The 25829-nt window shown below is 39.9% G+C and overlaps 1 protein-coding gene across 1 annotated transcript; it reads right to left on the reverse strand.

The window, feature by feature from the left end:
* Positions 1 to 6925: 6925 nt before the first annotated feature.
* On the reverse strand, positions 6926 to 7837 carry LOC111261166 (glutathione peroxidase). Its single transcript, XM_022834454.2, has one exon. It carries the CDS (start codon positions 7598 to 7600, stop codon positions 7082 to 7084), a length of 519 nt encoding a protein of 172 aa, XP_022690189.1. The 5' UTR covers positions 7601 to 7837; the 3' UTR covers positions 6926 to 7081.
* Between the last annotated feature and the right edge of the window lie 17992 nt (positions 7838 to 25829).

The following is a 25829-nucleotide window of genomic DNA, read 5'->3' on the forward strand; positions in this document are numbered from 1 at the left end:
CACTTCATTTTACTCTTAACGCAGACCAGGATGCACGTTTTCCAACACTTAATTTTCTTTTTTCAAGATAAGCAAAGGTCACAGAGGATTATTCAATTCAAAACGATTGCGAAAAGCAGAGCGGATATTCAGACGCTCTGAACTCGTCTTACAAATAATACACAGATAGGCGAGTGTGATGCCATAAGCCCGGTTACAGATTTTCTTTTAACCCGCAGAAGTGGAGAATTTTTCGTCGATGATTTTTTGTCTAGTCATTATATAACTTGCTATAACAGACCGAATAAGCTTTGTTAGAAGGACGTAAAACTCGAAATATATATAGTATATCTGAGGCTAAACTACACTAAGGTTATTGAAACTAGCAGGCAAATACGTTACCCACTGAGCTATTAAGGGACAGCCTGAAGTATAGTAGGTAATCTGAACGTCCCTATGGGGCGAACGTATGTATATAGGATAATATCTGAGAAATTTTAAGGATATGTACTGGAATCAGCCACTTCCTTTTGCCTAGCCCCTCACTCACAATCCAGAGGGTTATTGTGACCTAATTTTTTGGAGACAAGGCTGCCATTGAATGGGTCTAAAGTTTTGTATTTCAATATGACATACTTATGTATTTCTCATACCTTACTTTTTATGTTCTATTGTACTCAAATTAATTTAAAAAAGATTGAACAGTATCTTGTTATCTCAATATGGTATATTAAAGCGCATATATACAATTTGGTCAGTAAACAGCCTGTACACAGAAAAAAAAATAGAACATGTAACAATGTTATATACAAAGAGGCCGATATTGCAAGCCTCAGATAGCTCGCATTCTCTATTAAATCAGTGGACGTGAAAACCATGTTCCACGTTTCAAAAAGGCTGTTTCAGCTCTTCTGAAACACGCTGACTTTGTCAGTCCGAACCTTATCGCATCAGGCCACGTAGTGCTCGTTGATACTGTGTGTAGACTGAAATCTATTAGCGCTAGTTGGGTTTTCGGTTTTATTTTTTTGTAGTGCGCCAGAACATTGCATAAGCATTAAGTGTCAATAGGCAAACCCCACGATAGTAAATAACAGGAAACACGCCGAATCTGGCTTATTAGTAAGGTCTGAAGCGCGTCTAGCAGCGTAATGGTGGTTATCTAGGGCCGGAACACATCTTCTTTCTGATTAAAACAAAAATGAATGCAGCCCGTCATACAAACGACATTGGGCAAAAAGAGTTATCCATTGGACATTGAAAACATGAAAGCGAGGCACAATAAACACTGGCAGCAATTCTTCAGGATATTAACCGTAGTACAAAACACTATTTACAACACTAGCAAAAAGATGTCTTTAGGAAGCTTGTAATTTGCTAGAAGCTATTTTAAGCGGCACGTACTTCCTCTTTCCTACCAATGCTTGTGTGAAGCTTCTGACGTTAAAAGTAAAAAAAAAGTTATTCAGCAGAAATGATAGTCCAACTGTGAAAACAGCTTGCAGATCTGAATTGCTAGCATCGCTTTTGTACTCAGCAAAAAATTAGTTTCAAACGCGATAATAGTTTATTAAGTTGGCGTGGCGACTAAGGGCGAACCTAAAACTTTTATTGATGGGGCAAAAGTCTATGTGATAGTTGTAAGTCCACTTCGGCTTTTGGCTAATATTCATTTCTGAAATACATTCGATGCTATTCATCGTGATATCATATTGGAAGAAGCAAGGGAGAGAGCGCTGGACCTCATTCCGGTAATGTGGCTCAGGCGCAGGGAACTTACTCCACTTACCGTAAGTCTACTTGAACCACCTTCTTTGGTCAATGATCTATCGTCGAGCGATCCGTTAGAACCAGCCTTCTTTTAGCTTTAGTGCTTCGAACTTGACCGTCGCTTTACAAAAGTTCTGTCAGTTTCTGGTACTTAGATGATGAACCTCAAGGTTGTACTATAGAAGGTTGCAGCCGATTTATTAGATGTAATACAGTTTGATGCAAGTGGTTTATGTACAACGGTCACTGAATGTGAAGTATCTTGTAGAAATCCACGTGAGAAACAAGTATGCATATGAGGCAACAACAGGGACACCCTTAGAGAGTCAGGCAGGTTAAGCAGGGACATCTGGAACTTTTAGGTGTACATATTCAAGATTCAAGGAACTCATAGCACTCACAAAAATTCCCAAAGCTAATACATCTCCGTTATATGGTTATACATGTACCCTGTGTACCAGTCCCATTTATCTGGAGATCCGGTTTAGGCTTACTGGATTTACTCATATATTGCGCACATAGACGTGGAAGAGAGCAGAAGAAGGCCTTGAGAGTGCGAGCCGCTACGGAATTTGTCCCAGTTTGCTGCGCGTTTCATCTGCGGTTCGGCCAACTCACTGGATCTTAAGCTGTGAACAGATAGATTCACGTCCCTTAAGGGATTATTCAGAACAGTACACTCTTTAACGTCTTCAGATGTAGTGTTATTACAAAAGACACCTTCTTCTTTTGATTTTCTTAGAAAAGATTGTTTTTAACCGCATGCGACCTTTTCAATCGTGTCTGATTCAACTTCGTTTCACGTCATCAACATATTAAAGTAGGACACTAAGCCTCAAGTTATTCCGTATGGTTTCTGGTTGAGGTTGCGGGCACCATTATGTGAGGCCTTTAAATGCATCTCCTGTGACGCCACGATAAGCAGTGACGGTTTGCATTGCTTAGCCTAGTACAGGGATCCAAGTAGAGTGACAAAACATAGTGCAGAATTAAATGAGATCATTCGAAGTATACAGGGCACAAAAGAAGGAGCTCTGATTTCTGAGTCAAGAAATCACCGAGCACTAAGTGCGAAAAGAAAGCCGGATGATGGTCTGAAGGCAAGTGCTTACATATAGTACCAAGCGTAACTGTCTCAGGTTGAATGAACCGTTTCCATGTTGATCACAGCACTTCCACCACTGAATACCTAACCAAATATGCAAAAAGGACGCCAATATCCATGATAGAGGCCTGTTCAATCCAATTTTAATGGAGATTATGGGTTCTGTTAGTGACTGATTGGAAACACTTAAGAATTAACTCTAAATCTGGGTGAAAAATGGGAAGGGGCATTAATAAGGCGTGTTTCATGATTATTATGATTTCCTTTAATAATAATAACTTTTATTGTTATATCTTATGAGCGTTCACAATGGGTTACGCAAAATGAGAATCTAGATTTTCTGCTTGTGGATCATATTTCTCGTGCGATCAAAAAGTGTCTCGATGCTGGAGACGCTCACGTGGGTCAAGAACGCAATGATGATGATAATGATGCAGTAGAAAATACACGTGAATCTACGCTACTGGTATTACTAGGGAGGCGGTAAGAGTGCGCAGCGAACGAAGAGCGAATTCTGAAGCACGAGTGAGCCACGTTCTGACCCGCGCAGCGTTAAAGGGTTGCTAGCTAAGAGTGATACGATGAGAAAGGTTGAGCGCGATGGTGGAAGGGTGATAAAGGGAACAAAAGGATCGTTCTATTAACCTATTGCCACCGACGGAGAGTTTAATTAAGAGCTTCTGTGGCCTTCGGCAGAGAGGCCTGCAAACCGCCGAGACTCGCCGGCTCGATAAGCGCACAGGCGCAGGATTGGAAGCGACGCCAGCACCGCTCGCTATTAGTATAGCTAGGTCATTTGAGCCCAGCCGGCGTTGCTGGGCGCGATGCCGAGTAGTATCCACAAGCTTGATCGTAAAGCCCGACTCCCACATCGAGTTTTTCAATCCAAATTCCTTGGATTGCTATAGCCAACTGATTCGATGACGCACCTTCCGCGCACTACATTCATTTTTTTTGCTTCAGCAGATTACTCAACCTCCTCTGTTCTTCCTCCGTCTCTACGTTTTTAATTCTCTTACATAGCAAAACAGAACACGAGCGACTAACTCAAGCAAAGTGCAACATCTAGCCAAGTATCTCTATTTCGTTTGCAAAAAATACAGACGCCATGCCCGTACTCATGCAAAGAGACAAAAATCACCATACCCTTGTGCAGCACCGTATCTTTCTCTAGGCTACATTAACATCCATTTCCAAACGTACGTTACCTATAGCTAATTCGAATGCAAACGCACATGCGTACATATATCCCGATTACATGAAAATCTATAGAAGTTTCGTGTGCTGTAGATGAGTGGGTGGAAAATGGGAAACACAACCGCATACGCGAGTACACAGGCAAACCTAGATGGCAAAAAACCTGTATAAACAGATGCCATATGCAGAAGCAGCGACTTAATAATGACGTCGCTCGCCGCTAACTGCTAAAACCGTCTCGGAGAACAAATGCTGTGGTATATGCTGAGGTAATACGTCAGCTGGATGTTTTCTTGCAAACGGAGCGAACTCCAGGACGAATTTATACTTCACTGTTGCCTGCTTCAAACGTTATTGATTAAATAGGTTTAGCTGCAAAACAGATACGTTGGCTGTTAGGCGTTGCGATATAAATCCACAAGATGGCCATTGAGACAAATATTTCAGCCTATCATACAACACTTGGTACAAAAATAAAGACGACCTCCAATTAATAAGGATATATTTGACTTGTTTACAATTTAAAATCATTTCATGATGACTCATTTTTCCTTTAGGTCGATTAGAACTACGGCGGCAGGAGTTTGCAGAGAGTGTCACAAAATTTAATAGACATATGCACTGCGGCCGTTTAATCCACTCACATAATTGGATTCGCTGATCTGCTTCGAGCTAAAAGAGTTCCCCGAACCTTCCTCTAATAGTGGCCTACCTGCTGTCCGGCTTCTGCTGTAGCTTATTCTGGTGACTAGCAATGAGAAGCTGAATTTGCTTCGTTCGAAAGCTTCGTTTAACGAAAAATTACCTTCGCAACACACGACAATCATCTGCATTCATACTTATTATTTTCCCCTTTCTCTACAGACTTGGTAACACTCATTACGTGGTGGTCATTACATCATGGCTCAATATATTAGCCGATTTTAAACGTATGCTGGAAAGTCGATATTACCTTACGATCATTCTTATTATAGTTATTATATTACACACTCTTGCTGCATAATCGGCACTGTCTCAGACACGCTAATATAACTAAGGTACTGCATAACACAAGCTCATTATCTTGACTTCGGGGAGTCGTGGCAAGAAGTTTACCGCTTGTACCAGACACGTTCGGTGTTTTGCGTCGCTAGCTGCAAAATGCCGTTGAGACGCTAAAACGATGAACTAGAAAGACCCTCATCATCTCGCCGCTAAATGGTTAGGCCTCATGCAGTGATCCGCACAGCAGTGAGTGGAAGGAGCAGCTTTACAGAAGAAGCTGATTGTTTGCCGTGACTGTTGCCGTTTTCACGAGAAACGGTGAGATAAAGAGAAGGACCAAAGGGCTATTCGAATAGCGCGAATGAGCCGCTCCATCGTCCTTACTTGCGTTGTTCAATGTAGTTACCTTCGACGCTGAGGCGCAAACGAACAGGATATTAGACTACCCGAGACAGCAACGGCTGTCTCCTGGTAGAGAGTATTAATATGAAGTATTGTTGCCCGCTAGCTCTGGTTGATTGGCTAGGTTAACCTTAGTTATAGGCTTATAGTCAGCAGTGGGAGCTGCCGGCGTCCCCGGGGGAGAAATACTAAGCAAGCGGCCGCACTGGCCAAGTAGCTATCCCCAAGCGGCGACAATCGAAGCTTCTTTCTATTGCTGTCTTTGGTCGTTGTCCTTTTCAAAGTAATAGTTCATAATGTTCATCAATGCCTCGATGGCAGGACCCGACGAAAACAACGGGGCAAGAGAGGTAGCGAACCAAACAATAAGTAAATGATTAAACGAAAAGCAAAAAATACATCCACGGCAAAGGTTGGTAATCTAATAGCTGGATTTCCTGAGGCGGAACGCACATACGACTACGGCAAGCTGTCATATACATAAGAGCGGTACGCCGTAGCGATTCGTTTCCTATTAAGACATCAATGAGATTACAGAAACGTCCATAAAAACGTAGTATTTATATCGGAACATATATACATATATATAGCCTCATTAATGGGGAAAGATGCCTGAACTTGGAACAAGAGGAATTAGATGTTGTGCCGTGTTTTTTTTTACATATTTAAAACACTCGATATATTTTTAAGCTTCAGATTATTTATCCTAAGTAACTGATAGTTCTACGGTATTTAATATTTTCGTAAAATTATGAAGCGAAAAGAAACTATGGCTGCATCCTAGGATTCCAAAAGGCATCGAATCGTTATTGCTCCACGAAACACAAATGAGATTATTATAAGAGTATAAAATTTGACTAAAAGTCACTGAAAGGCTTGTATCCCTTTCGAAAGACTGTTACGGGACTAACTGCAAAATAACTGATGGGTTCTCGACTATATGCACGTAGTAGATTAGCGTTAATCATTTACTCTCCATCGGAAAGATAACATCCGGTCTCGCGAACGTTTGTCTATATTCAGTTCACATTCTGCTCATTTAAAACCTATCTTTTACCTATTCTACAAAAACAGGTTAATTGTAAGCTCTAATTGAAAGGCTTTTCACAGCTCGCCCACTCGAAAAGGCCAACCGTTTCACAGGTCATACGTAAAAGGGATTTAGCACATTTTGTCATCAGGGTTCATCTTGACAAAAACAACCCTACTACGTGTTGCTAATCTCGTTTAACGGCAAAACGTTACACAATGGCACAGGCAGTAACATGCTTTGATGATTCGTACGCTTGTAATTAAAGAAATATAACTAGTATATGATTTAATAAGTCCAAACTTGGGTAAAGGTCAAAAGTATTTCAGACGGTAAGGAATTATAGTAGTGTTTCCATAGGGTCTGTTCGATCAAATCTGTCCAGTAGTAGCAAGGCAGGTATATATGGTGCATAGTTTGCAGTGTAACACTATAAATACAATCAAAAGAAGAATAGCTCTAAGCTCTATCATTCCATAATATTTATTAGCAGCAACTTATTAGGTACACAACAGTGCCTTATTTAGTTACTCATAACAAATACTTGGCAAACGGCATTATCAAATTTGCTTTTATGGTTTACGTATACGCCTATTGAGCGTATACTCATTTATTCACAGTTTCGACTGTGTCTCTCGAAGACACTCCTCGATATCTGCAGCGAGCGAAGTTGGTTTATCAGCTGGTCCGTACCGCTTTACCGGCGTACCTTGACGATTCACGAGGAATTTAGAAAAGTTCCATTGAATATCGTCGCCTTCATAGCCATGCTGTTCACTCTTTAAGAACTTGTACAGGGGCGAAGTAACGTCTCCGTTGACATCTACTTTCCTGAACAGGTCAAAAGTTACCTTGAAGTTTTGTGAGGTGAACTTTTTGATTTCTTCTTCCGGTGCTGGCTCTTGTGAACCAAACTGGTTGCATGGGAATCCTAAAACCGAAAGACCCTGGCCATAATATTTGTCATGGAGTTCCTGTAGACCAGCGTACTGTTTCGTAAAAGCACACTTTGATGCCACATTAACAATGAGACAAACCCTACCGTTGTACTTTTTTAGCGATACATCATTGCCATCAATGTCCTTCACAACAAAATCGTATATTGTAGCGTTCCGGAATAATAACGTAGACATTATCCGCTGTAGCTCGCAAACCCCACCTCCCGATTCGTCGAGTATACGGTGACTTTATTTTGAATCGAGAACGGATGCAACGACCAAACGCATTCGACTACCAACCGGAAGAAGCGCATCTCTTAGCACCAAAGACGCAAATCATCATGACAGGGTATAGCTGAAACGGCGGAATGTCTCGTCTGCTGCCACACGGACGCGATCCTATATCATAACAATGACGATGTCCCGGAAAGGAGAGAGTACGAAGATCGACACGGAACAAGTTACGAAATGCTTTCACTACGTTTGAACGACGGCACTATACACTAATCGTCGTCTTTTTAGCAAGTGCTGTTTAAAAAAAAAACAACGCTCCGAGCAACGGTAACTTGGCTTTGTAAGTTAGGTGCTACCCTCGAGATTATGTATTGGATTCATTAATGTTTTTCGATGTGTTGCTGTATGCGTACGATACTAAGAAGGAGTTTCAAATTAGTCTAGTAGGATGTCACGTTGAACTTTACGCCAAAGTTACATACACCTTTACGCAATAACAGTAATGGTTATATGATTTGCATCGGTTCAAGTGTTATTCACGGGTTACTGTGATTACAATTATATAAACGGTATTAGCTGATGTAGTGCATGTTGTACAGAGTCGAGTGAAAGGAACTCTGAAAAGCAAAGCATCTTGTCTGGAACTTAAGAAAATTACCAAAACAGTAAGGCCTGCCCATAACTAGTCATAGTGACAATAACGATTTAAATCGGAGCCCTATTTAGCCCGAACCCATCGCAAATATAGAGATACGAACGTGCTTTTGCCAATCTCACAGTATAGAAGATAAGTAATGAAGATCTACTTCAATGCATGATTTTTCAAGCCATCGAATTATCCTTCGTACGCTTCAATTCGATTACTCGTCGCCGTCCTAAGTGGCTTTAATTGTGGTTTACTTTTAAGCGATCGTTTGTGTATTCAAAGCCGTCGTAATTCTCTATAAAAAGCGGTGCTCTATGAGTTACGTACCGCTTTCGGAAATACTTATCTTCTTCGATCTTTTTCGCAGTCATTAGTATAGGCGGTAAGTTAAACGTTCGAAGTGCGCAATATAGTTGAAGTGCTTATAACGAGTAGTTAGAAGTGCATGCACGGGGTTAGCGGTCAGAATCGGTCACTGATTTAATCCGTATGAGCTATATATTGAAGCGCGTTTTACTGTTTGCACATAGCGGTTGCTATGTGACGTAGCACGTCGATGCTCTCGTCGAGCAACATCAAAGAAAGGCTTAGGGTAGGTGGAAGCGTCACTAACTAAGCAGGTCTTCTTAAGTCGAATTAAGTTTCTAAGATAGTAGGGCTAAGTTTAAAAAGGTACAATTACCTCGATGTGGCGTTTCGGTAACTCATTAATATATCAGCTGTATGGCTATTGTCGAACTACGAAGCCGTATCACACCCATAGTTAACAAACAGTAACAAAGACAATCGAGCCTTGAAAATAACGCACCCACTGGATCCCTACGATTAATTACCAGCTCTCAATTATAGAATAAACTAAATATCTAATAAATAATTTATAGAACTTGATCATACGTTTGGGCCAATTAGAGATAACAGCAGTTATGTACAGTAGAATGACAATTTACATGAATCATCGGAGACATTTCTCTTATCCTATTTGAACTCCGAATAGATAGCTTCTATCTCTATTATCAGTGGAGATGGACGAAGATTTATAAATAGCAACTAATTAAGTGTATCTATCTAAGTGATCTTTGAATAGTCCAATTGGTTCTTTGCCTTTTATAAGCGTATTGACATAAATGAACTGCACTCTTTTCTTCGTCGCTTCAAGTTACTATCTTTGGTCTATACGATGTGTATGATGTATAGATCTAAGTTATAAATAGGTCTCTATTCTATATAGATTTTCACAAATGATTTTTGTTTGGGTAAGACTTTCAGGTATGCCCTGCTATTTGACCTCTAAGAGCAATTCGATTTTCGTCTATTCTAATTGCAGCTCATAGTACGATCATATTATAATAAAGTAGGATAAAATAGGGTTCATTTAGTTTGATTGACGCTTCCCAGTGTTGCTGTTCTATCTACCGGCAATGCACAAATCTAATCAGGTCCCTCCGTAACGTTCAGCTTTATAGTAGTGGCAGGAAATGTGAAACAAGAAAAAAGCCATTTGTCGAAAAATTACTGATTAAATGTTAATAACTACTTAATAAATAATAACACGTTCCGCTAACTAAAACTAGTAATTTTCAATTGTATGGACGTCCAACGAACGCTATGATGTTGCCATAGTGAATATAAGTTAGTGTAAAAAGAACTTCAATTAGACGTATTGGATATCATGCATGCAATTTCTACTAAAAAATGGCATGGAAGTATTCGCATTGTTTTCCGCATCGATTTTGGGCATACCCCATCCACAAACCTCTGATTAGTGTGAGAGAATGGCGCCGGTGGTTGAAAACGTTATCTGCGAGCGCTCGCTAGGATTAAGAGGGAACTTTTGGCGCTGCGTCTCTAACGCCCCTGGGCAAATATTTTTGAAAATGTGTAAATGAGTAACGATTTCGAAGACCAAAATATGAGCTAGTTAAGTGACTTCCAAAGTACCAATTTTGTTGATTGCTTTCTTCGAGGAAGGACGTTTATGATTAATAAAGAAAAGATATTAACGGGAACTTTGTTTTATGTCTAAGACGTGTCAATTACTGCTATTTTGATTTACTGGGTGAAAATATTTCGAGTGGTTTTATTATTTCAGTTTTCTTCATTTCTACACAGACAGGACATGGAGTGATTTATTAAATTATTCGACGGTTTTCGTTTAATGTTTTAACGCTGTATTCTCCAATTTATTTATTGTATTTTAGTACTATTATTAGTCGTTTATTTTATGCGAACAGGTTCTCAGGGTCATCAATTTTTTTAGATATAACTTTTCTCGATTCTTTATTTTTCCTTCTTTTTTTTTTTTTTTTTGTTTAATTATTAATATCTAACAGAAATTTGAACTAGCATGGTAGCATACTCGTTACTTGTGGTTACGAATAACAACGCACTTACGCATTATCCAGCGAAACCGAGTTACCATCTCTTTATTTGTTGATGGCTAATATCATATAGCTCAGAAAGGCTTTTTGTCTGGCCAGCCGTTGCCGCCTGTTTTGTCCAGGCCACAAGTTTTTACCCTAAACATTTATCCCAAACATACGACTATTACCACTCAAAAACGGCTTGCTATGATGAAACATAGCACCCTAAACCCGAAGAACATACCGTAGACATGAAGACTGACTTCGAGTTTTGAACTTTTAAAAAAAAATCGTTCTTAGGTGGGCCCGTATCTCTTAACTATTGGGCTTAACCGTCTTTACCGTAGAGAAAACAATTTTTTTTTCGCCGTACGCAAACCAAATTTTAGATGTTTCCCCACCTCTAGGACCTCGAAAAGTGGGTGTCACGAACTTATTTCTACTCGACGTACCCATCTTTGAAGTCCCAATTCAAGTTAGAAAAATTGTCACTTGGACAAAGCGATATTTTTCAAAGCACAAAGAACTTTTGGATACCATATAACGCCAAACATAACAAATAGCAAACGAAAAATTAAAAAAAGCGAGCCAATAAATAAAGCAGACCAATTTTTTGAGTAAACTAACACATGGCTCATTTGACACTTTAAAAATATAACTGTAACTTCAACTTACGCGTTTATGTGATAAAAGTATTAAAATCAAAAAAATTAGCGCCTACACACGAGCCGCAAGTCTAATATGACCTTCCTTGCGAAACGAATGTATTCAATAAGATTATGTGCACTACTGAATCTATGTAGATAAAGACAAACATTCGAATGGTCGAAATTGTATGTAGACATTTGCGTTTATAAACGCTAAATCGTTCTATATTGGATACGACCCTCCGTTAGTATCCTGTAGCATTCAACCTGTGGACTCCTTTGCGTTATCTATTCAGTGGACAACGCTCGATTGGCTCTTATATTCATTCATGTCAAGATCCAAGCATTGGGATGGGTGAACGGAGATGTATTGCGCGCGTGTTATGTACTGCAAGAAGAAGCAACGGCCAACAACTGCTACAAACGTAGCAGGGAGTTCGTCATAAGCCCGTACATCGGTATTTTACCAGGCCAGCTGCTGACAAATATACCATGGTGGTATACGACTGAAGGCTATACATCGCACTGAGTAAGAATGTACGTCTCATTTAGTTGTCAAGATAACATACAATCTACAGCTTACGAAATATGTGACACGAGATATACAATGATGAAAGGCCATAGCCTTTTTGACTTTCAGCATAGAGCTTTACCGCCTGCTCATATAAATCTTCGATGTTATAAAATAGATGATTTACTTCCGCGTCGTTGGGAAGTTTATCGAACTTCGTTTCGACTTCAGAGAATTGCCCTCAGCTGTTTGTATCTCCCATATAAACAGGGCAACATTTCTTAAGATAAGACGCCAAATGTGGTTACATAGGCTGGCACGCATATGAAAGAGCATTAGGGAAATTTGGAAAAGTACTATTCTGCGTTCCTTGGATATATAGGATGTAGAGAGAAAAGCTAATAGAAAAGAGCTGGAAATGATTTTTTTTTTAGAAATATTTTTATTTTTCTCTAAGTTTACCTCTGAATTCTAACCTTTTTCACAGACTAAGTTCTTTAAAAGTTTACGCCATCAATACTTATAACCTTCTCCCATTTAGATGGTAACTTGCTTAGCTAGCAGTCTATCTAGAGACTACGATACAAGTGCCTATAAAGTCCACAAGGGCAATTTCGACGTAATTAAATTTTTTAAAGAAAATCGTCGATATTCTTAATGTCTAGCTAATATGATGCTTAGCAAAAAAACGCAAAGTGTGACTTCTGCATTTTTAGCACCGTGATTCTTGCAATGTAAAGTCAAATCTTCTTTTTGTGCACGAGCTTATCTTTGTTCATTAATTTTGGCTGCCTAATGCGGAATCTCTCCACTATCTCCGTCAGTGTTCGACATTTTGCCTTAATCGACAAACCTGTCTATTTCGAGTTTTACGTTCAGCATCGCCATTAGACATTCCATCAAACGGCTCCCAACACGACATGAAGGGTGTCTTTGCCTGGATTCAGCCGACATGTTTCTAAGGTTAGCAGGCAAATACGTTACCCCCCTAAACTAACAAGGGGACAGCCTCGATCAAGAACCTAAAACTCGATAGAGTTGCAGGATAGTACCTGCATATGACCGCCAAAGAGATACAATAAGCTATTGCAGCTGCATATTTGCCTTAGCGTAATGTCCCGCCGGCTCAATTGCATCATTACATTCTGACAGTCTGCGACTGTTATAGAGAATCAATTTTTTATTACAAGTTACAAGGATGGGCCACAATTTGTAACATGGAAGCAGAACGAAGCGAAGGTTTCTATAGCATTGCTTTTTGATACCAGCTCGGATCATGCGGCGCACATTTGTCTGATTTTTTTACCTCTGAGTTTAAATGTGAGTCCGAATATTCAGGCATTTTGTGATGGCATGGCTTATATAACAGATCCAAGATCTTCGTTATTCTCCTTTACGGGAGTTCTTCCACGAGACCCATTTTCAAATTCAAAATGTTTTTTTTTTGCCAATTCTTTTTTACCCAACAGCTAACGGTATTTTTAGTAGTAAAACCTTTAAAGAATATAGGGCTTACACGGCGAGCTGTTTCTGCCAATGCAGTTCCAAGGTGAAATCCCTATTTGTAAGCTGCTCGAATTTTCTGCTTTCCCATGGCTTACTACAAGCCATCCACCAAAAGCCGAAATAACGATATTCGAATGCACGATCTTGTATCTTAAGAAGTACAAGCACAACCTCAATATCAAAAACATTTCAATATAAGATTAATATTTGTTACGCTTTATACCAAGGGATATATATACCAAATGCAGTAAGTACGCATAAGCTCGATAGTATTGTGCTTGTTATATGATGTTGTTCATTTTATCGTTCACTACAGTATCTTAAACACAGGCAACTGCGCCCCAAAGCCCCTAAGATAGTGCTTTTTACTATGCGTTTCTCCTGTATCATCAATAGCCGCTGCGACCAAGTGATCCGCGGAGTATTCGGGTTTACAGAGAGTTTACTTCGCTTTGCGCATGTACAAAGAAGCCTTAAGTTAGCACGTTTCTCATTTGACTCATTTTTGGCAATGCGAAATTATAGTTTTGTTTCGCTTACTACAAGCTATAATCAATATTTGTTTGCTATTTCGTGCAATATTCATACATAAATATAGGGCGGGTCACGTAAATGGGTCTGATTTTATTTGGGTTAGATATCTATAATTCCTTACTGCTGAAATAAGTTTATAATAGCTCGCAATACATGCAAGGATTATGCTTATTGAAGCTTGGCCAGTACAAAATGGATAATTTTATCGCTATACTTATTCCCGCTGCCATAATGGTTAAAGTAGTCAACTACCTATCGTTTGTTACATTATGATTGCTGATTTTCCCTCCATAGTCATTACATGCTAGTCAAGCTCTTATTGTATCGCTCCATACTCTATTAAAAAATCAGGAAAAAAACAACTGGCAGCAAAAAATGCAGTACTCATCCTTTGCTAAGAAATTATTGATCTCCTTTTAATTATTTTCACTGGAGGCTGAAAGCAGAAGAAGGGGTCCAGTCTGCTAGCTGTGTAAGAAACATGTATCGGTCTGCCAACGGAAAAGAAATGATAATTAACGACACTACGTACTGTTATGAGATCGTTCGACGGTGATGCCTGTGTATATAGTTTATTTTACTGCGAGTCCGCGATTTCTCCGACTTACCATTCAAAGCAGCTTCAGCCACAATATCCGCGGTTCAGTTCATAAGCACGGCAGCTCAGAGCCAATTACCACAATAACCTAGGTAAGTCTGTCTACTTAGCTGACATCGTCGGTTTACGAAGTTGAACACGTGTCTAACTATGCGTCCGTACCACCATTAGCATAAACAATCATAAAAAGTCAGATGCGATGTTTTGATTGTATGTACAAAAAATCTACACAGTTAGCTGAAGATCGTTGAACGAGGCAGAAAACCGAAAATGTTTGTTTCAGAGCTCTATTTGGTAATCGACTTGTTTCTAACTTGTTCATTTTTACGAATATGAAACCCAAAGTTGCCAAACAGCAAACAAGGTAGTAAATAAAAGCCAATAACTCTATCATGTTCGATTGTTTTCATCTAAATGGAAGGAAACGTTCATATTCAAGAGGTGACAAAAATATTTAGAGATGTACTTTATTCGACTACAGCGTTTAGAGCGTATGGATAAATTTCTTCGTCAAGGATCCTCATTATCAACACAATAGGGTGTACTAGATGCGGCAAGAATAACATAGATACGGACTATTTTTTGACCACACCTAATTTAGGTCCCATTCACACCTACGACAAGGACCAAAAATCAGCAATGATCTGTCGAGATATATGGCCAATAAAAATGACATCATGAGCCATCTGCAGTCACTGCAATATGCACCACATTTTACAACTCTGATGAATTTGTATGACAAGCAAATTTATACTATAGAAAGCATACTTTAGCTTCAATCAGATTGTAGCCTATAGCCGTTCACACAAATGTTTATAACCATTAAATATTTAGCTCCTCGTTAACGTGCTTTCAGTTGATAGTTCCGTCGGGCTTATATAATTTCAAAGCCTATGCAAAGACCGAAGTACAAAAGGTCTTAGAACTAAGACACGTCTAACATTGTGCTTATCTTTGTGCATATCACGTACGTACTTCTATTGGTCACTGACCTCTTCTGTATATTGAACTCGAATCAATGGAAACCATTTTTACGAGAGGTCCGACTCGCCTTTCCACTTTGCCTACGACGTCCTAATAGCGCATTTCCGTGAACGAGACTTTGTGAAAAATGTCATGGAAAACTATACATGTTCACAGGGCTCGTCGGATCTCCGTTATCATGCACCACTACTAATTGTCGCGTTTCGCACATTACCCCTGGCACCCATTCACTACTTCCGATTTTAATAAAGGAAAATCTCAAGACTCAAGTCTGTAGTAGCTTCACGAATAACTTTCATCGGACCCAGCAAGAAAACACCGATACGTCTCAAGTGATAAGCGGCTTTTGAGTGTTTGCTCCGGTTGTACTGCTTGACTGGTTCCGATTAATTTCAGCAGCTAATTTTTTAATATCCGTCTTAATCGCCTACGCTGACTGTAACTGGATAATAATGACAACGATGCCCAGATCGTACTTGTCTTCGAGACCTATCTTTTTTCTGTTCATGCGGCGCAGTCCTGCGGGCCGTTTGATTTGACACAACCGAAAACGGGGTCCGTCGAAAAATACGCTCTTCTATGTTTTGAAAAATAACAACGTGCCAGCTGGACTCAAGATGCATAGCTCGGACGAAACAAGAAATAAGTTTATTATGTTTACACTGCCCTCAAATCGTACGTCTATGTAATCAGAATACTGAGCGGGTACAGCAAAACACTTGTTCATACTTTTGTCATAGCGGCGACATTTTAGGTTTCGTAGCCACAACTATACCAATTCATTTTCTTTCACAAAATGAGTTTTCGAATGCTCTACCATCGATTCTCACACTTTCCGGCAATTTAGCCTACCGCTCCATAAATCGCAACGGCCAACCTTATCCGGAGGCATACAACGTAAACGAAGACCCGGCATCTGCATGCTAATTCTAGACGCTATTTATTCTGCTTACTGTAGACAAATTACGTACCTTACATAAATTACTCAAACACAAATTAGAAATACCATCTGGTACTACGTGCGTTACTCTCGGGCTCTCGATTCACACTACATTACGCAAAGGCGATCTCACGAAAGACCTGTTTAAAGTGATACCAGAGTAACAAGTGTTCGCCTACATATGCAATCCGAATGATCTTCGTAGCATACGTCTACACATATTGATGGAGCCAGGCGCAAGCACGGTTCGTGAAAGGCAGCAATCGTAGATAGGAGCGCACCGACAATGATTATTATTTCGGGAAACACATTGCTAATTAATGGAAGTGTCCTATCTTTCTGGCCGCTTTCGAGGCACCACTTGCTGAATCTAAGTTAAAAGCTGTAAGCTATGTAACAGCGCTAGCACTGAATATATGGCGATGTACACCATTAGGTCATATAGGGTGGAAATCTATTTTTGAAGCTAGCTATTGTACGATAGATCCTTGTAGCGCAACATATAATAGATAACAATGAGGCGTGAGGAAAAATTATGGAAATCTAGTCAAAACGGATTTAAAGGGCACACCGTCATTATTGAACTCCGGTTGCTGCATCTTTAATTCCTTAATAACTAGGTGGCAACTAGGAGCAGTTGTTGAAAACGCTTATCATCCAATGGTTAATGCAAAAGAGAAATTTCCATTCAGGTACAAGGTTTATACCCGCTCCGATTTGTAATCCATTAAACAATGCCTCTGTAATATAAGTAACGACAGTTAGCTTCGATGGTCTACTATCGTTAAAATCGACTTCAAGGAGAACTTGATATTTTCTTCTTCTAATTCATACAAACTTTAGATACGCTGCCTTACCTTAAGCATAACTCTCGAACCCTTAATACCGTAATTCATTTTTACTAAATGCTTCCACTTGATGTTTATAGCCGACGCCACGGCTTCCTGTAGACGCATAAAACTTCTGACGTAAAGAGAGTATGCGTAAGACAGCTGGCAAAGTGGGCGTAGCCATTTCCTAAAAGTGCTGAAAAAAATTAGCGTATACCAGAACCTAGCAATGCAAAAAGATAGATAGGTCATAAATATTTATCGATAGATAAATATAGTTCAATTTATTTCGCATGACTATGTGAGAACAAACGACGTCTTCATTTACTGATTGGCCTCTAGAAGGGGCGGAAATTCATTCACTTCTGACAGAATGTCTGCGAAAAGCCTTAAGCGCTAACGAAGCACAAAAAAATACGTACTTACTCCAAATATACCGGGCGTTGTTTGAGGCTCATTACACTGAGCTACAGGCCTGGAAAGTAACAGGACAAAATTTCGACATCTGAATGGCTCTCGCTGGATTGTTTGTTCGTAGGCTCAAAAAAAGCTAGCAGAAAAACTTTAGACAGGTTGTAGCGAACTATTATTTTCCGAAGTAATCGTCCACTTTAGATAGTAGCAAGCTTGCCATTTCCATCGGCCGCTTAATCGTCTCATAATTTGCATTAGGAAACTACGAACTAATTGTAAGTGGGTATATGGGAACAATCTGCCTAGAACTAACAGATGCTGAAGTAAACGTTACTGTGGACTACTGTTATTATCAAGTGGGACATGTCTCAGATCGATTAGAAATAGCAGAAGTTGTTTGTTTGTGTAAAATACTTTTTCGATTGAAGACTTTCACCGATTTGCATATACAAAACTCGCACTTATCAATGCACACTATCCGACCACAAAGTAGTATATTTATATTAATCTAGATTTTAAAACCTATACCTAGAATTTATGAAGGTGATGTTTATGAGCTTTGCCGTGAGCGCGACATAATCTTTGTCGACTGTTCATTGATTACTTTACCATGTATCGTTTCCAATTTTCAAACTCTACTATGAGATCTGATCGTTTACCACACTGCTGTAGTATTGTTTGCTCGGTATGATCGCACTGGAACACAGTTTAAATGCTCTGACTCAAATCAAAGTCCATGTCAGCTTCACTAATTCGATTCCTTGAACAATTATCGAGAGTTTGAACAATTATTACGAGACATATTTGGTCTTCTGTGCAATCATCTATTATGTATGTCTGTATATACCTGACCATTTTTATTTGTAACAAATGTGAATGAATCGTAGTATGCGTCTAGTTACATGAATTTTCCAAATATAAATGTCACGACCTCTCCTTAGGTTAGGCCGTTTCTGCATTTACAAACAGAGTTTTGGAATACTCATAACAACGTGAATTAATGAATGAAGTAAAGCTTTTTTTTCTGTAAGGTTAAATTAATTTTCATTGCTTTCCGTTGGTTGTTTAATGTTGGCAAATTAGGTGAAGTTTAGCGAACTTGTGCACTATCATCAAAGCTATTTCTTCGCGCGGTGTAAGAACGTCCTGTCAGCCTATTTGTGTTTCCGGCATGTAAATGTTCCTTCAACATTACTTTAGTCACATTCAGGTCAGGGGTGCTTCATATATTGCTGTGTGCAAGCAAGCGAGCGTGCTGAACGTATCCAAACCTCTAAAATAGTCATATGTAACGACTAACAGGCGGTAAAGTAGGGCGTCCAGGTCCAAGAAATGACTGCTTCGAGTTGTGCGGAAGGCAACCTGTGTATTCCTTTCAGGTTGTCACCCGGGAAAAGGGTTATCGCGTTTGTTAGTATAATCTGTTACGGAGTTCCAGCGAACGTCTATCCACTCAAAAGCCAAGTAGTTGTTTTAATATTAGGCTTTAAAAAGCATAGGACAAAGCACGACGATCTAAAGTCACGTAACCGCATACCACTTAGTCTTATTAAAAGTTTAAGCGTTTTCGCAATACGATGTGAACCTCGTTAAAAAAAAGTACATTTTCACCCAGTAGTGTATTAACCGTCGAGCTTCATGAAAACCATTTGGAGCGCCCTCTGTTGACTAAGGTACAAAGTTGGTGCGAGCGCAAGATTTCAACCTCAGCCACCGGTGGCGCCACAGGTATCGCGCGTTAAGTAGTCTGACATCCGGTTCCCAAACCAAATCTACAGAGAAGATTAAGTTGCATGTGCACCTTAGCAAACCTAGTCTAGCTTCATTTCCACTAGCCCTTTCTCTAGCCAAGTGACATGCAGGACAAGCTTACTTCAGGACCTACTCCTACCTTATAGCTGCGCTTGGGCAAGAAAGGGAACTAGCGAGGCGACCAGTGGTTAGTTCGCACACAATGGGTCTACTACTCGCTTTCACTACCACGTTACTACGAGGCTGTGAATAGATTATAATTGTGGCAAAAACCGCACGAAAGAACGGGTTTAGGGTAGAGGTTAACAAAAATCGTCATTTATTTGTTCATTGTACCTAAGCCTACTTAGGCGACACATAATTATTATTATACAACTATAAAAAGTTTTGGAACTGTATTTATTTGCTTGCGTTTCTGTGAGTTCCAGTACTTTCCTTGTAATAGAACGTAAACAAGCTGTGGGCGCTATTGCATATCGGCTTGCAGTAGAGTTAGATGGAATGTCTTTTTTGCTTCATTATGAAGAAAATAGGATGATTTTTTTTGTTTTCGTTATCAGTTTTCATACGGCCGCTATGCATAAATAGATGACACTTATATTTGGTATAGGCAACCGTCTGAAGGACTTCGAAAACCTCTTCACCGGAAAGGTGAAAACCGAAACTAATGATAATATGCTTATTATTAAGATTGCATCACTGGACCTTGTAATCTACGAAATAGATTTTCGCCATTTAGTTCCTATAAATATAAATGATTAAGTTTATCTGTTTCTTTATACCCTTCCCCCCGCCCCTCCCCCCACCTAATCACAATTGTTGAATTGAGATTAGTCAGCTATTACCATGCGGCCAGGTGTACGGGCCGATTGGATTACTTAATATTAGATAGCCTGCATTTTCTAATTTGAAAAACTAGTTGCTTATTAACAGGTAGAGAAAGGTAGAAAAAGTGAGTGTTTATTTGGCTAAGACGTAAGATAAGGATGTCCTGCACACGTTATCCAGGATAGGAGGCTAGGTACTGCTAGGCTAAAACATTTTTCGAAACATGGTAGCTACTTTCGTAGCAAACAAGCTCAAATCGAATAACATTATGTAACGACACAATATTGGTTCTGCACCGCCACACAATTAATAATACTCTTACTGAAAAAACTCATAGCGAGAGCCGATGTTTACTATGCCAATTGTAAGCTACGATTTATCTAAGCCCTTCGGGCGCAAAATTCGTAGGGCACAAAAACGGCGTATACTTATTGCTTTGTACTGCCTGTCATAAATTTCCGTAAGTGAAAACTCATATCATTTTTCGCATAGCGCATATCGCTTCTTGAGAAACCAGCAGACTCGTCATCTCTCGAAGAGGCACTTTATCAGATTGGCCCCTATTTGTACCCCGTCATATTTCAGCAAAATCTTGTGGTCAGTACTCGTTGGTGACTATCTATGTTAGCTTGAATATTTGCAACGTTATGTTATGCTATATTGAAAGATCGAAGCGGTATCACAATATGCGGTTTGCATTTGAAGCCGACAGCAAAACGAAATTCAGTTGAGAGCCAGACGTCTTTTTATCTGTGAAATCGATAAACCTTGAAGCAACACAGAACTCTGAAAACCAACAGACCTCTACCGGCTTTTTACATGCATTTATATCGTAGAATTTTATAAATATACTATTTCGAGTTTGCGAACTACCGAAAAGCTTCTGATGCGTCAATTTCTATTCAAAACCTCCGACTAAAAAACGTTTACACAACCGGCGCAGATACTGCTTTGCCACGCAGTAACAAAGGAGATAAGACGCTTGCGTATTTCTTTACGCATGAGACATAAACAAAATAAAAAGCCGGTTTCAATGCAGAAATCGACAAGGTTTTCTTGACAGGCTATTGTCACCTTCAGATACGTTTATAAGATGACTGATATAATCATACAAGAATAGCATCCATAATTCCTGTGCTTTTTTTTCGTGATTCACCTCTCTTTATATGCAGTTTCTGTGTAGACATGTTCACATAAAAGTTACCACAAATCAACATGCTGGTTGCCCTACCAGAATTCACGCGACAGTTCTCCAATGCAATATTTTATCTCACCTTATCCCTTATAAGATCAGATCTGTCAATTATCAAATGAAATCTCAAAGTGTATCACGTCTTTTCGGTCTACCGAATAGAGAGCATTACAAGTTAGCATATTAACTTGTATACACATACATATTCGTGTTGGAAGTACACTGATTAGCAGCCACCGGCTAAGCCACTTTCGAACTCTCCTAATAGAGATGAACCTTATTCGTTACAGGTGGTCCGTCGGCTCCTCACGTTCCGGTCCCAGAATTGATGCCGAGTACTACTTTGCTTCGTGATGGCTAATGCTGAAGCGAAACGGGCTGATTGAGGGCGTCTTGTTACGCAGAGACCAGCTGTATCATTAACCAAGTGGACAATGGCTTGAGATACGATGCTGGCAGTTCTGTTTGTCGCTGTCACCATGCAATTCTCCTTACGGACCAGCCACAAAACTTCGGATCCAGTAGCTTTGCTAATAGCTAGACTTCTATTATCATATAGAAGTAAGACAACATTAGCCCCGGATTGTGAAAAATTGCCGGTGCTACGCGACGCGTCTGCTATAACGGTTATAACTATCGGTGACGAGTCTGTAGAGGCCGAAGAATGTTAAGAATAAAGTGCCTGCAGACACTGCTATTCGGGGAGATTGCGCAACGCGTTCCTGTCGATAATCCTGATCGTATTATTAGGTGTGACAGGTCAACAACAATATGGTGGCTTGGGTCGTGCAAGTACGCAAGCAGCCTCTGTGGGATGCTGCAAACACTGCCGTTGCCACGATTTTTCGATAAAGCTTGAAAATTATGTATCAATGGCCCCATATAGTGAAATGTTAGTAGCAAAATCATTTAGCGGAATATGATGCCCAGGACATGGCTGTGTAAAAAGTACAATGCCATGCTAAAGAGCGCGCCTCAAAAGAAGGTCGGTTTTTGTTCTGCTCTGAGTGACCCTGCCATGTGACGGTTTATGGAAGTAGCTGCCGACGAAATCAACTTGAGTCCGGCAGTAGACTTAGCTCTGAACCTGCCAACTATAACAATGTCTCAGTTTTGTGCTTATGGTCAGGGTGTCTCGCCAGCTTTATTACGATTAGAATAAGAACGAAAGTGTTTTTGTTATAAAAATGCCATGAAAGTCTGCGGAGAAGCCTATTATACATAAAACAAGCAATGTGAAGAAGACAACGCTCTTCTACTTCGAACATTCGACGATGAAGATATATGTGTGTGTCTGTTAACTGGTGAACAAGACAAATATAAAGCTGTAATCTAAACCGCCTTGGATCTATTTGAACGTCGGTGGTCTGATACCTTACGCTTTTAGTTCAGCTCATGGTTCAGCTATGATTGTAATCGTTGTATTTACAACCGTGTGTATATACATGCATATATACAATAATATTTTGATGTTGTAGCCTGTCCAACTGTGCATTCTGAAGCCGCATAAATAAAGCCGCCGATCTTCAAGGGACTCATAGACGAAGTTAGTCAGACCATTATGCATCTCCTATTAACCTTCGAAAGTTCGTATACCAGCAAACGTCTTCAATCAAGCACTATGGCTGACATGTTCAAAAGCAAAGATAGTCATGGATAAGTATGCGTCATAGACCACTTGAAATCTTACAACTATTAATAGTGTTTACACTGATGATGGTTTTTAATAGAAAAAAATAGTGTTCGAACAAACTGAGCCACCGGCTGCCTAACCTTATACCACGACCGATTGCCGGGCATTTGGCTACCTTCTCGCAGCCAAACAGGGCAGCAGACCATAAACCGGTTGTTTTTTCGACAAAGCAATCCCTAGTGCATCATAAAGTGGGATAAAACCCTAAACGAAACAGACGAAAACTAGACACAGGCGGGAGAGAGGGATAGAGAGAGGGAGAGGAAGTAAATAACAAGGGTTCATGTACATTTATATAAAACCTTATTAGATTCATTATGATTGGCGCAACAGGCAGTCGACACATCGTTCGGCGTCGAGCCTCGTCACCTTGTGTGACGCCCTTATCAAGTGATAAGTGTAGGCGAAATAGCCTAGCTCCACCTCAAGAGGTTAACGAAAATTGTAGTCAAGATGGAGACCCACACGGTCGTACTCAAGATCCGCTGCATGATTATATTACCCCAACAGAAGCTAGAGAAGCAGGGCCATCGAAAGATCGAAACAAGCCGGATAACCAACGTCCAGCAATGTTGAGCTCACAACAGGGTTACGCCCCTGATTCACCTGGCAAAGTAAGCGACGAAGACAGCGGTTCTACCGGCAGCGGTATTTCGGGAAGCCCCGATCCACTGGAAACACCAATTCGACGTACGCCAGTAGGCTTAAGAAGAACTACCCCTCCAACACGTCTTTCGGTGCCCGATCTGCCACCGAGAACGACGATGAGCCGGCGACGAGCCGTCAACACTCTGGACCACAAAACATGTGCACTGCTACACTCGCGTTTAAAGGGAATCAACATGGGCGACGTTGCGTGAGTATCCCTTCTTGTTATTTAATTTTTTCTTCTTCTTCAGCGACGCTTTACGATGATGCGCAATAATTTTCTAAATATATGTTTAGGCCTAAGAATAAGAACAATGTCTTTCTGTCAAGCATTCAAATAAAATAGTTTTCATGTCCTGACAAATAGATAATTTGACTGCAACCTTCATTCAGGCTATTGCTGAGAATTCCTATTCGTTTCAGGTTCCTAAACCTGTACACTTGCATAAATTATTACTTTTGTTTTTTTCATCTCTAATATTTTTCGACAGCTTCAAGCTGTGCTTGTAAGCGAAGCGTACAATTTTGATTCAAAACCACACCTGCTGCAAAGATAGAGCGGCTTTTAAAGTGATTACGATAAAGCATAATACAAGTCTGAATGTTGTGGAGTTATTTAAAGGAAAACACGATATTCCTGATACAATTCTAGTTGATATTTGGTTTTAGCAGATCAGTAGTAGTAGTAGTAGTACACCAACCGTATCGCGTTAAATTGGATCGTTCCTCATTTTAGTCAATGAAAGTCCTCAGTTAAAATATTTTTATGAGGTCACAGCTTGACACTTTAATTAAATAATAAATATTCTTTATAAAGCAGCTGAAAATTATTATTATTATTATATTATCTCGTTGTCAAATACAAAGTTTCAAGGAGGTTGCTAATGCGTTGCTGGATAAAGTATGAGCACATAGGTTCTATTAAATGTCCAGCCCGTTAGGACCCGAATGATGCATTAACCCTTTAGTCTTTCCCCTTTGTGCCATTTCAGTCTTTCTAGGTAGTGATGAAGTTGTCAAACCCATTAAAAAAGCATAATATTGCATCATTTTCTTTTTCAATAAGCGAGATCTGTGATGAGTCTATAACATGAAATTGCCGACAACACGCAGCTCTTGGAAATATATCTAAATCTCTCTTGCATATTCAGTGTATCGTTTTATGCTGATATGCCTATATGAAGGGATGAAAAAGACCTAGAAACCTATCCTCTGCCTTTCGCGTTTATTCAGTGTACTAAAATTTGAAGCAGAGCAAACTCGATTTCGAGTCGATCGCTGTACAAATCGTACTTGTTGTACAGACCGCCCTTGGTATTCGTCCCCAATGGGCGTTTAGCTATTCGCTCCTGATCGAGACACCCAATTTTTCTCACTCCGCATAGCTTTTCTCTTTCGTGTATGCAAAGGCTAGCTAGCAGGTTCGGGCTAGATTTACGAGCTTTATAAACAAAGCGCTCGAGGTCTTTTGATAGGCAATGGCAAAGCAATGAGCACACGGTACAAAGATCTCGGCTAGTTATAGTGTGGAACATTAAATACTCAGCATTAGCTACTGCAGTCCGTATTTGTCGATTGCCGCTACCAAAGCACCTAACTTTACAGCCAAAAGAGTTGGCTACCTATAACTCAACCGCCTTCATTCTATATACTCTGTGCATAAGCATTGCGTTTTTCTCCGGAAACATCGAACAGCGAATAGCAACAGCAGCAGCAGCAGCAGTAGCAAACCCAGTGCGCGAGATCTAAACCCATGTACACTAATGCTAATCATTTGAACCAATAGATACGTTAAACGTTGCGTATTTTACGAAAGCAGCGACCTCTCTAGAGAGCGCCTTGCACTAGCGACAAATCTGTTGAATGGCTTCATTTGCACTTTGCGTGACTTCATGTATGTCGATGTAGTCGAAGCATGCCAGATACTTATGCTGAGATCGAAAGGCGACAATGTATAAATGAAGGGTTCACGTGAGGACGACAGCCCAGTTGGGCATGTTTTGCTGGTAATCAGATAGTGAACAGGCTAAAGTCTATATGCTGGTAAAAAGCGCTGACAAATATTAACTCATATACCATAATATGTTTGTCACGTGTTATAGCAAAT

Source organism: Varroa jacobsoni, unplaced genomic scaffold (assembly GCF_002532875.2).
Source record: "Varroa jacobsoni isolate VJ856 unplaced genomic scaffold, vjacob_1.0 scaffold_526, whole genome shotgun sequence".
Classification (NCBI taxonomy): Eukaryota; Metazoa; Arthropoda; class Arachnida; order Mesostigmata; family Varroidae; genus Varroa; species Varroa jacobsoni.